Genomic DNA, 12,810 nt, shown 5'->3' with positions numbered 1-12,810 from the left:
TTCCACTTTGGATTTGTTTGGACCTCAGAACACTTTTCCATTTTGATTGAGTTCACTTTAAATGAACTTTGGTCCAGAGAAGACAGCTGCCTTTCCAAATCCTGTTCATGTGTGGCTCCTTCTCTCCATGTTGGAGCTTTAACCTGCATTTGTGGATGGCACAGTGTGCTCCTGAGTCCATGCGGTGATTTCTATTGAAGAACAACGCCTGATGTTATTGCAGTGCTGCTCAAGGGCCCAAAGATCAGAGAAAATATTGATTTTCAGCCTTGTCCCATTCACACAGATATTTATTCTAATATTCAGAATCTTGTGATGATTATGTACTGCAGATGATATTTATAGTCTTCATAATTTTCTGTTGAGGAACCTTATTGTTCTACTATTTGTACATGTAGTTTATTTGCAGTTTAATGAACCTCTGCCCATCTTTACCTCTCATAACCTCTGCCTCTCTAAGATGTTCTTTTTATATCATGTTACTGACCGGCTGCCAATTAACCTCATTAGTTCGTCCATCTGTTTCTTTATAGCACAACTTACTTTTCCTGCCTTTTCTTCCCCAGTCCCAACTTTGTTTGAGTTGCTGGCATCAAATTCAAAATGAGCTAATAAACATATTTTTTATGAAATAGTAAAATTTCTCACTTTAAACATTTGATATGTTTTCTATGTTTTATTGTAAATAGAATATGAAATCACTGCACTCTATTTTTATTTATATATTACATAGGATCCGATCATTTTTTAAAATGTAATTTACTACAGAAAGATAAAATCATATGCATGAAATGACTGGATTGCAGGGGAATGGGTGAAGTCCTTTCACAGCAGAGGTGGGATTCATGGGTAAAAGAAGCCAAAGAGTAAAGATGAATGAACAAATAAATAAAACATACAACACCTGTGGTTTGAGAGTTGTTTATGATTCCACCCTTGTATCGTTGATCAAAAGATAAAGTTTTGTACTCACATATACTCTCTGTGTGCAGAGTGCACAGCTGCTGCATTGCTGTAGCGCCACAGGACGATGGCTGATGACATGACATCCAGCGTGGCATCAAACTACAGAAACGAGAAGCAAGTAATTAGAGAGAAAGAAGTGAGGAAGGTCAAAATTATCCATTGGACCTATACCACGACTCTTTAAATGATCAGATGTCCAGTAAGACGTGTAGACAGCTTTAAATAACTTATTTGTGCTGAAAATAAAACCACTTCATTCTGAAATCCCGTGGAGGAGAATAACGCATTTATTTCAGCACAACAGAATTTCAGCGGGCACATGAACTGACTCAGGTTATGTATGAATAGGGATGAGTGGATGTAAGGATTTAAGAGTCTCATTAAGGCTTATAGTGGAAAAACTGCAGGAACCACTTTCAAGTCTGTGCACCACAAAGAGCGAAGTGTTGATGTTTGGCAGGAAAATCAAAGCCATAAACATCATTAACGCGACAACAGTAGCTTCATGTTGGATTCAGGACTTCTCAGGGACAAACTTCTCTCCCTGAAGCCGGATCACAAAATAAAATCGTTATTAGTTCATTTTCAAATCATAAAATGTAAAAAGTAAGAAAAGGATGACTCAAAGTCTCACAGAGCTATCGATGATAAGCTGCTATGATCTAACCTCTTTGCATTGGGGCACATCCTCTTATTTTCTTCCTGCTTCTGTTTTAAAACTGTCATCTGCAGCCAAGCAATTAAACTGCTAATTAAAATCCAATCTTTAAGGAAGAGATAGCTAGCTCTGCAGATTATGGTTTATAATATTTTAATCACATTAGGCTAATCACATCTCCCTCCCTGGGCCCGGGTGTGGATATTGTAATTTTCACCTTCACTGCCATTACGTCATATTTTTATGATAATTCTCAGTGATTTCCTCCTAATAAGATTTCCGCTGTGTTCTAGTGGAGATCTGTTTAGCAAACACAAGAAGCATTTTGACATCCAACCACAGCGCCAGCCTCCAGTCCCTTCTCTGCCCTGTTACCTTGGAGACAAAAGGACCAATAGGACTTTGGTACTGGGATTCATTAATAAATCACTAGCACCCAAGTTATGACTAATTGATCAATGCAAATAGAGAGAAGAAAGGGGCGGGAACTTACGGCGAATCCAAATGCTGACGCGCTGTGTCTCATAAACGATACAGCTGTGGAGAGAGAGACGGACTGTTTACATCATACAAGTCTTTATCCCTTTTTAGTCACACTAACATATATGCACATGTGATTCAGCACATGTCACATGCACGATCAGTAGGTTTGTGACGCTAAGTGGGAAACAATGTGTTTATTAAATCAGCATAACAAAATGAAAAGCGACTGTGATTAGATGAGTTATTTCTTAAAAAATCAACACTGCATACACTATATCACTATATCTAGAAACAGGAAATTAAAACCACTGGGTTAACCTGAGCTGGAGTTCAATCAATAAAGAGTTGAAATCTAAATCTTTGTTTATTGTATTCCGTCTTTTTGGCAAATGATTAAGCAGAAAATGCAAGTGCAAAAAAGAACAATTACATTTTTATTTATGATACCACTTATGACATGTGAGCAAATTAAAGGAGTTCTTGGCAGGTTGAACCTTCATCTGATCCAGATTTTTACAGCACTGTCCTTTATAGTCTATAATCCTACTCAGTATCATCCAAAGCAGAACAACAAGCATTAAAAACTAATAGAAAAACACACAGCTCATGTATGTCCATCTGATGATGCTCCAGGCCATCCGAGTTTGATACGTGTAAACTTGGCATGATTAACTGTCTATTAACAACATTAATGATCGGCTAACGCAACATGAAGTATCCCTCGAATAGGATTAAAGGTTTTGTCATCCTTTATCTACCACACCTGTGCTGTTCATCTACCTGTCCTGGTGTGCTGTCCCCTCTTTCTGTGTGAGTGTGTGTGTGTGTGGTAGTGCATGTGTGTGTGAGAGAGAGGGAGACTCTCAGGGGACAGCACATGGTCAGTTTAATCACCATGGCAACAGGAGATTTGAGGGCAAGATGGCCGTTGGTTTGAACTCAAAGCTTTCATCTATTGTAGCGGAAGCCTTTTGGCCATTTCTGAGACTTTGATGCTTCACAGTGTCAGGTAGGATGTGACCTTATTTGACAAGCTTTAATGACTACAACTGTGTTACAAACTTTTCAATTCTTTTGATGCCCCCAGTATGAGGATAGGATCAGGCTTAGCTGTGCTACAGCTATGCCAACACTGTGGAGAAGAAAGGATGGAAAAGCTGAACAGGAGACCGAAGATAACACGTGGTTGCTCACACATATGCTGTCTTTGTGTCTGGTTTTGTCCCAGATAGCATCACCCAGATTCTCCTCTTCATTCTGAGTCACGTTCACCATCTTTCACGATTATCTGTGCCCTCACGTACAAACTGTTTCACATACAAAGTTTATGAATCTCTGGGGCTCAACCAGACCTCCGACCCATCTGTTGAGTCAAGAGAAAAAGTCGAACTGAGAATGTTTGAGAAAGCTAACACAGGGAAGTCGGACAGGTGGTGACTCCTCAGTCTGTATATACAGTCTGTCTACTATGTATATATACAATACATTATCCCTGGTCCAACATCAAGCTCATAGTTTGTCTTTATTTGAAAGGAGTTCCAGTAGACTGGACATTTCGTCTGAGTTGAGGTAGCTGCATTGGGTTCATTTGGTGACTACACTGTCTCTGTTGCATTTCATAGACAGAAATGATGGCATATTTCATATTGCCATGTGATTGTGCGTCATCATGTTCGCTGTTAGGCATGTAGGAAAGTGCAGGTCGGACACAGCTGGATGGATGGTATCGAGCGTGTATGTGTGTAATGATTAGGGTCTATGTATCAGTTTTAAACTTTAGTTTTGTTAAGCAGTTATATTTGTGACTTGGTGTGACGACTTCACTACCCTTGTGTCAAAACAACAATCAGTGGGGTAGCCGAGTACTCCCCCGCACTGTTCACTAGTTTTTATAGCTCAGTGCTTTGTCCATGCTCATCCTTTTTCCCAGTTGTTGATAGTAAGGTCCTCTCTTCCTCTGGGCTCTCTGTTTACCTACAAGGTGATGGTGGCTTGGCTGGAGAGACTTTTAGATAATCTGTTCCTGGATGTAAAGGCCACCATGTCCGATGCTTCAAATACAAACTTTATGAGGTGCAATCATCCATTTTCATTTTATTACACAGTTTTAAATACAAATAACATCTGTCCAGGACATCTTGGGAAATATCTGACAAACATGCGGTTTGAGAAGTACTGCCCATCACCAGAGGAAGCTATAACAAAGGTAAAGACGTACCCACACAAGAAGGTAAAATCACCGTAGGTATGTGAGGATAGTGTTTTATCACTGATAAGACCCAGACAGGATGTGGATGTGACATCATCATGATTCCAATAACTTAACCGGTCACCATCACCATTAGTTTTTGGTCTGGACAGTACAGTTGAGAGCCTATATTCTACATTTTTACTTCAGTGTGGGGAAAAGAAAACATGTGTAAGATTTTCTCAATATCCTGGAGATGCTCTAGTATCGCGCATCATCATATGCAATTCTACATTATTAGAAAATTAGCTGTGGTGATTGATTCTGTGCTTGGTGCCAGAAATTCAAACAGATATTATTGAAACTGCAGCATATTCAGAAGCAAGAAAAGACTTTTTTGTAATATATGATGCAATCTTTAAAATAGCCAAAATGGTTCACACAGGATAATTATCCACTGAATAAGAGAAAAAATCTGCTTACATCTGCATCTCTTTGAGGAACTTCTCTCTGCATAATATCTGACCTTCTGTCTTCAAATACAAACTGTAAAGCTAACAACATGTTCACTGAGGAAGCAGTTTTCACACATGTATACATATAATGAGCCTGAGATTTTTCTGCTGTATTTAAAATGTATTCAGTGCTTCAAAGAACAGATTCGTCATCTATTAACTCATTTGTTATTGCTGATATTATTCCTCATTCATCATATTTGTCTTTCACTTCATGCCCCCCTTTAATTAAACATGCACTCAGATGAAAAAAAAAACAGAATTCTCCCCTAAATAAAGCTGCTAATTTTTAAATAGCAGCCTCTTTCCTCTCCCAGCATGTATTCATTTCTCCAGTTTCTGCTCTCAGGCTCATTTGGATGTGCCAGCCGTCTGTGTGGTTACCGCCTGCCAGCAAATCGATGCCTCTCTTGAGGTGAGCAGACACGATTCTGTGTAACATCCTCTGGGTTGTTAGTTAATCAGGGAGTCAAGCATGCATGACCAGTGCTAACAAGACTGGGGAAACAAAGAGGGAAAGCAAAGCAGAGTATGGTAGAAATGGAGTAGAAGAAGGAGGATATAAATGAGAAGGAGGAGCAACTAAAAGAAAGGGGGTACGTGCTTACAAGAGAAGGAGGAGAAGCAGCGGACTGGAAGAAAGATGCAGATGTGAGGATTATATAGAGTCCGGGGGAAAATGGGAACGTGAATAAGAGCAAAAATGTGTGTGTGTGTGTGTGTGTGTGTGTGTGTGTGTGTGTGTGTGTGTGTGTGTGTGTGTGTGTGTGTGTGTGTGTATTCATATCTTCCAAAGATTGGAAGTTTACTTAGATACTTGTGGGGACCAACAGCCCTTATAGGGACAAAAATGCTGGTCCCCACAAGTTTAAAGACATATGTGTGACTCAAAATGTGGTTTTAGTGAAAGGGTTATAATTGGGTCATGGTTAGGTTTACGGTAAGGGTTAGGTATTCGTCTTTCATGGATACGGTTAGGTTAAGGGGCTAGAGAAAGCATTATGACAATTGGATGTCCCCACAATTAGATGTGTGTGTTTTATACATAAAATGTTTGCACAGAGAAAAAAACCTGATAGCTTGGAAGTTCTTAATTGTGATTCTTCTGTGTTGCAGTATTTATTTTGAGGAAAACACAGTTCTAATAAGAACAGTCTAACAATCTTCTATTCTATTTGCTAATAGTCCACTTTGATGTCCTGTCAACACCTGCATACCTCATAGCTGTAGCAATGGTTATGACTTGGCAGCAGTAAAAACCTAATTATCAGTGAGTTATACAAGAACTGGGGCCAGAGCCAGCACCAATATATTCTCTCTCTCTGGCTCTCTGGCTCTAGTCTTCCCTTGGCACTGATCACTGATTATAAGCAGGACTTGGATGAAGCAGCATCTGATCAGACATCACTTCCAGACCAGGCTTTGAACTCTTGGGGGTGTTGAGGACCAGCGAGCGAGACATGGTGGAAGCATTCATAATGACTACCGGTATTAATAGTTTCTGAGCTCTGTTGTCCTCTGCTTGAGGCAATATGCAGAAATGAAAATATAAATGATAAAAGCTTACAGACTATATTGGACAGACTTCCCCCTTTCTAATGGTTTGTTGGTGCTCTTTAAAGCTCGTTTCCTTTGGTTTCTGCTTGGTGCAAATTTTTCTTACTGCTCTGACTTTTCATTGTTAAAATGGTAAATGGTCTGTATTTGTAAAGCGCTTTACTAGTCCCTAAGGACCCCAAAGCGCTTTACACATCCAGTCATCCACCCATATTCACACACTGCTGATGGCAGCTACATTGTAGCCACAGCCACCCTGGGGTGCACTGACAGAGGCGAGGCTGCCGGACACTGGCGCCACCGGGCCCTCTGACCATCACCAGTAGGCAACGGGTGAAGTGTCTTGCCCAAGGACACAATGACCGAGACTGTCCAAGCCGGGGCTCGAACCGGCAACCTTTCTATTACAAAGCAAACTCCCAACTGTTGAGCCACGATCGCCCCTGTTAAAGATTTTGCCTCTGTGAGAATAGCATGCAGCTAATATTGGACTTTGAATAACTGGACAAAAGAAGAAGAGTCGTGTTTTCTGCAGAAGCAAAAGAGTTGAGAGTGATAAAGTGGAGTGCATAAGGTGAAGTCACTGTGATGTCGACCGCTGGTTTGTAAAATCCCCCCACTACAGCACCGAGTCAGTTGCATTCAGCAGCTGACTGAGATACCAGTCACATGAACTAAAGCATGCCCTGTTCTCTTACAGATGTCTATGTGATAACATTATATTTTGCAGTCAGAGGAGTCACCCTCTTCTGGCCAAGGCACTGCTGCTCTGATGCCCACAGCATGTCTGTATTTGGATAGAAACTGAAATGAAAACAAGACCTCAGAGAACCTCACAGAGGTATTTACTTGATAAAGAGAGCTCTGGAACTTGTTAGACATCCAAGAAGGCAACATTTCTATCAGATCACCAAGAAACAAATAAAAGCCATCTGGCCTTTGTGACAATTGTTCAGAGGGGAACTAGTGAGAGTGACAGATTGTAGTTTTGAGCTTTCTGGGGTGAAAATGAGCTCTGCAGAGTGTAATGCAACTAATGTGTGAGCTATCTTTGTCACACAGGCTGATAAAGGATAACTGTATAAAAGATAAAGCAAGCAGATATACAGCAAGTCCTCACTGCGAATTGACTGGTATTGATGTTTTTTATTGATACAGTACTATCATTGATTGGGTGTGGTTCCTTATTGATTGCTTATTGATGTCTGATCAGTTTTCAAAACTGTAGATCTACACAGGTTTTCAGCATCAAAGGAACTGGTTTCTTATCTCAGAGTGAACACAGTGTAGAAACAGAATAAAAGGCTTGCTCATGATTCACACAAGCGCTGGTAAAATAAACTTAATAGTATTTGAGGTAAACGGTGCTAGTGATTGGACAGTTTTGGCCTGGTTCTGAACCAGAAGTCCCATCTCTAGTAGCAATCACTGGAGTTACATTAGCTCCACCAGTAATGTGACCTTCCTGAATTTTCCCTGTCAGGAAGTTCTGTATGATGGGCAGAACTCAGAGGACGTAATGTAAAATGAAAGCACAGCTTTATTGCTGGACACAAAAATAAACATAATGTAGGTCAGGAACAAACAAGACTAAAACTGGAGAACACAACAAAGATGCAAACTCACAGATTACACCAGAGTGGAAACACCTGGAGAAAAAACACAGCTGAGCTAAATCTAACGAACAAGACAAGGGAAGCAAAACTAGACATAATGCACACGAAATGAGAGACTATCAAAATAAAACAAGTAGTAACTGAACAAAGAAACAGGTGGGCAGACTCGATACAAAGACAAGCACAGAGGCAGACTTCATACAGGAGACGCTGAGGACAAAACACAGAAACGAGACTAGGACAGACAGGCCATGAAAAGAAACTAACATACTACTAGACTAGAAATAAAGATGAACTCAGAGGCACTAGGAAATATTACACTTGTAAGACAAAATAACATAAATTATCTCCTAAATGCAAATGAATAAATCGTGAGTTCACAAAAAGCTGGACACACTGGGTGAGAGAGCCAGGACCATGTACCATTGGTTAAAGCTGATCTGTAAATATCTACAATGTTAAAGCTAAGAATCTGCTTCATTCTGGTCAAACTGCTGAGAAATACAGTGTATATCCACAGTGGCACTTTCTACAGCAAATGCTTGTTATCCATCAAATCACCTCTGTTGCTGATTATACTGGGGGGAAATTCTGTATTAAATTAACAGAATCATTTGCAACCAAATAGAAGCATAATTATGTCCTCCCCTGTGTTCCTCAAGGGCAAGAGCTCAATTTAGGGATGTGAAAGTCATTTTACATCACACAGAGGAAAGGAGTAATCTGGGAGACTGAGAAAAAGGCGGAGGAGGGATGAGAAGGCAGCAGCACAGGCAGCAGATGGACAAATAGAGTGACACAGTGAGACAGCACGGGTGAGATTAAAGTGAGAGAAAGATGAGATTGTAGGAGGCACTCTTGCACTGCCAATCAATGCATCTCTGAGCTTCTAATCTAATCGAGGTGACTCATCTGTACTTTGAAAATAACTCCCAGTAGACTCGTATTGAAGTTGAAGATGGTTCCAAGATGAGGACAGAGATTCAGAGTGGTTGAATCGTAGTCATGTGGTTCAAGAGCAGTTAATTTTATTCCTTGAAAACATGGTCCTGGTAGATCTGTTATTTGCACAATGTAATGACGAGATGGAACTAGCAAACAGAGGCGGGTACGTAAAGAGCCAGAGGGAGAGGGGAGCAAAAAAGCTGGACAGGGAGCAGAAGGAGGGGAGAGGGAACACAGAAGGGGGCGAGCTGACAGGGAGGAGGAATTATGCATCATTATAGTTGGACGTAACAAGATTTTTATGCAAATCCACCTGTCTGAGCATAAATTTTGCAGTTCCAGTGGAAAAGAACATTTTTGTTTTACTATCTGAGGTGGAAAGCAAAACAAACTCTGACTAACAATGCTCAAGGTGACCTGCTGCAAGGCAATTCAAAAGACTCGCACTGAAGATGAAAATAAATTCAAAGTGCAAATGCAAAAATGTAGAATAGTTTTTTGTCTTAAATTAATTTAAAAGAAAATAAAATTTCATTGAATGTAAAGTGAAATATTTCAAAGCTTTGTAGCTCATAGCAGTAAGCTAAGATCTACATTTACACTCCACAAGTTCATCAAAGAATTGAACAAAACATTCACTCAAAATATGACATTATAGATATTGCACTGATTGGGAGGACGTGCATGTAAAATGATAACAAAACTTTTGGAGGTGGGGCTAAACTAGGGAAAAAATGTACTGGAAAGTGTTTTTGCTAACCCGAACCAAGACACTTGTATCCTCAAAAACGTCACTATCGCTGTCAGCAAAGACGAGTGAGCTTCACTGACTCACTGACTCGTTCTAGGGCCTCCTCCAGGATAAAGAAACGTGGACACTTCTCACCCAGCATTGACAGCTGAGGTAAACAGCAACGGACTGACATTCATAAATGGACAGGAGCCAGAGTTGTTTGTCCTACAGTGGCCTACAGCGTAATAAAGCTGATCATTTTAGCCTCCATTGATAGTTTTCCTGTTCATTACAGCTCTTGAGGTTTGCAAAGTGATTGGTTGGATTTAGCTTTGCTAACAGCTGCGACTGGATCACCACAGGATGACTTTATGGTGATTACATCCGTTTACTCTGAGACTCTGTGGGAGTCACTGTGAGTCACGATATAAATAAACACAAACTACTAACCTTACTACAAAACATATCGCCTTTCAGAAAACTATTTTGTGAAATGTAACCACAGTTTATAGAAGACAGGAGTGTGACTTCAGTAGATACACCTATTATTAGATTCATGTCTGTGTGTGTATTCCTTTGTGGTTGTTACTCTCCACTGGGGCAGGAAGTTAAAACAAAAGCCCTCAGGACGCTGCTTTCACATTAATTAGCAGCTTTAAGCAGACAAACAAACCCTCTGATGGCCATTCACAGACCCCCCCCCCCCCCCCCCCCCCACACACACACACACACACACCAAACTCTAAAAGCACATCTACATAAAGTATCAAAAATTAAGACCTTTAACCAAAGAGCTCGAGCTAAATTTCGATCTCCGCACACAAACAAAAACACGACCCTTGCCTTCTCGGCAGACACATCCGACATGGCTGCGGCCGTTTGCTCAGCTGCAAAATATTCTGTTTAATAATTCAGGACCTACTGCTCAGCTCTGCACTATGGCTGAGTTCACCCTGCGGAAAACCCTGCTGGGATACTTCCTTTCTCCCGCCGCCTCTCCCCCTCAGTCCTCTCTCATTTTAACCTCTCCCTTTTTTCTGTCCTCCTTCCTCTCTTCATCCCCTGTGGGTGGCGCTCTTGCTCTCCCTTTGTCTCTGCCTACCTTCTAAAGGAGAAGTCATTCTTTGCCTCTGTTGCTGCAGTTGTATTCATCTTCCCATTCTCCTTCCCCACATCACCCCAACTTCGTTTTACTATTAATCACCCTTTTGTACTCCCTCCCTTCCCCCCTTTACTCTCGTCCACCACTCCTGTCTGTTTCCATCTCTTTCGTCATGCTTCTTAATTTGTCACTTTCTTCACTCCTCTGTCCATTTGTTCTTTCCCCATCTTAAGCCGTCCTGCCTTGATTCGGTACCTCCCTGCGGGGCTCCCCTACTCCCTTCATTCATCAGCGCTCTTCTCTCACTGTAGCCCAGCAGTATTGATTTGCAGCAGGGCAGAGCTGCAGTCGATGGGCACAGCGAGGGAGGCGTCATCTGCGAGCGGCTTGGTGCTGTGGACTCACGAGGTTTCATGCAGAGATTAAGTTAGGGCAAGCACACGGCTGGTTGACCTCATGCTTCCGAAACACCTGCAGGTTTTAAAAAGCTTCATCCTGGAACCATTTTAAAAGCTTTTAGGTGGGGTTCAAGGATTTTCTGCAGCTTTCCTGCTCAATGCCAAGAAAGAGGTGTCACTGGTACGCTAGACACGAATGTGTTTAGAAAGAAATTAAAGTCCAGCAGAGTCATAAATGGATTGTGTTGGTACATAAGACATTTCTAATGAAGATTCTCTTAATTTCCTTTAGCAAGGGAAATTACTGTGCTGCAGGTAGCCAAGGGACATCCTGTAGCAAATTATGAGGCATCAAACAAGATTTCCTCTCAAGGTCTCCGCTGTGACCTTGAGGCATCATTAAGACCTTACTTAAGAGACTCCCGAGACCTTGGAATGCACTTCCACCAGATCTCCAGGCTACAAACTCTCTCTGCTTTTAAATCATGTTTTAATACCCATCTATTCAGAACTGCACACCCTTCATCATGACTTGATCTATTTTTACCTCGATTCACTTTTATAGTTGTTTTTTATTTTGTTGTTGTATAAGGCGACCTTGAAGGCCTTTAAAGGTGCCTGTAAATGAAATGTATTATTATTATTATTATTATTATTAAGAATGAGACACTTTAAATAATTAGACATCCTACGTTTGTCCGATACAACATCACAGTAGAAAGCATTTGTTCGAGACTAAACCTTTGCCAAACTGAGCAGATTCCAACTGTTCAAACCGTGTGTTTTTTATTGTTTTCATTTTTGTTGCCAACTTGGACATCCTTTGCTAAAATCTGTCAATCCACCACAGAAAGTTGACCACAAAACAAAGTACGACTAACTGTGGGAACTCAAATATAGTGTTTCACTTGAACTGAACAACACAGTTGTCAAAAAGCAAAAATATCATCTAGCTGTCAAAGTGCGGCAGTGTCGGGGGCAAGATGTTGGCACAAATGCAGGATTCATTCCGAACTCTTTAAAAAAACTGTAGCTGACAACGTGTTAGCATTCCGAAAACAACGAATCTCAGGAAAACAAAGAGGGCGAGAGGAGACTTGACATATCTACACAGGGTAATGAGGTTAGGGAAAAACAGGTGGGAACAAATCAGGGATAACAAGACAAAGGAAATTAACTCAATGCAAGGCACACAAGACAAGAGACTACCAAAATAAAACAGGAAATAACTTTCACTGAAGCCCGAACAAAAAAACACGGAGACAGGACAGGAGGTTATAAACAGGGTGAGAACCAGATTAAACAGCTCTACTGAAGGAGGTAATACTGCTCACCTGCATCTGATGCAGACACTGTGTAACTAATTTACTTCTGTTTGGCATTAGCTGCATGAATTTCTATATTTTCATACAGTTATTTAACTTATTTAACACAAAAAACAATATAAACTTTGTTTGCTTTAAATAAATGCACTAATCACCCTGTACACTAATTACAAGAAAGACTCACAGGAAAGCGTTTCCTGTGGGCCCATTACCACTCCTGGCAAGCCCATTAAATAATCTCCTCACTGCTTACTGTTTACCTAACTAATTTATTTGCTTTGATAAGACTCGAGCCTTCAGAGTTCCTTGTCAGGGATACAGTGA

The 12,810-nt window shown here is 40.8% G+C and overlaps 1 protein-coding gene and 1 long non-coding RNA gene across 2 annotated transcripts in view; one reads left to right on the top strand and one right to left on the bottom strand.

The window, feature by feature from the left end:
- The window catches only part of tmem163a (transmembrane protein 163a), a 67,925-nt gene that overhangs the window by 16,416 nt on the left and 38,699 nt on the right, over nucleotides 1–12,810 (bottom strand). The window contains exons 3-4 of the mRNA XM_085434726.1: nucleotides 2,118–2,161; nucleotides 974–1,065 (exon numbers count right to left, since the gene is read on the bottom strand). Of these exons, the coding sequence (XP_085290852.1) occupies nucleotides 974–1,065; nucleotides 2,118–2,161 (136 nt within the window). The remainder of the gene's footprint in view (nucleotides 1–973; nucleotides 1,066–2,117; nucleotides 2,162–12,810) is intronic.
- On the top strand, nucleotides 3,018–6,340 carry LOC146691350 (uncharacterized). The gene is made up of 4 exons (XR_014915580.1): nucleotides 3,018–3,116; nucleotides 4,240–4,313; nucleotides 5,160–5,225; nucleotides 6,151–6,340. It is a non-coding gene; the product is annotated as an uncharacterized LOC146691350 (long non-coding RNA).

This window comes from Copadichromis virginalis, linkage group LG16 (assembly GCF_057382275.1).
Source record: "Copadichromis virginalis isolate Kocher_CV1m ecotype Utaka linkage group LG16, C_Virginalis_male_GT1.1, whole genome shotgun sequence".
In the NCBI taxonomy this organism is placed as follows: Eukaryota; Metazoa; Chordata; class Actinopteri; order Cichliformes; family Cichlidae; genus Copadichromis; species Copadichromis virginalis.
Note: the sequence above shows the minus strand (reverse complement) of the source record. Positions and strands in the feature narration are given on the sequence as shown.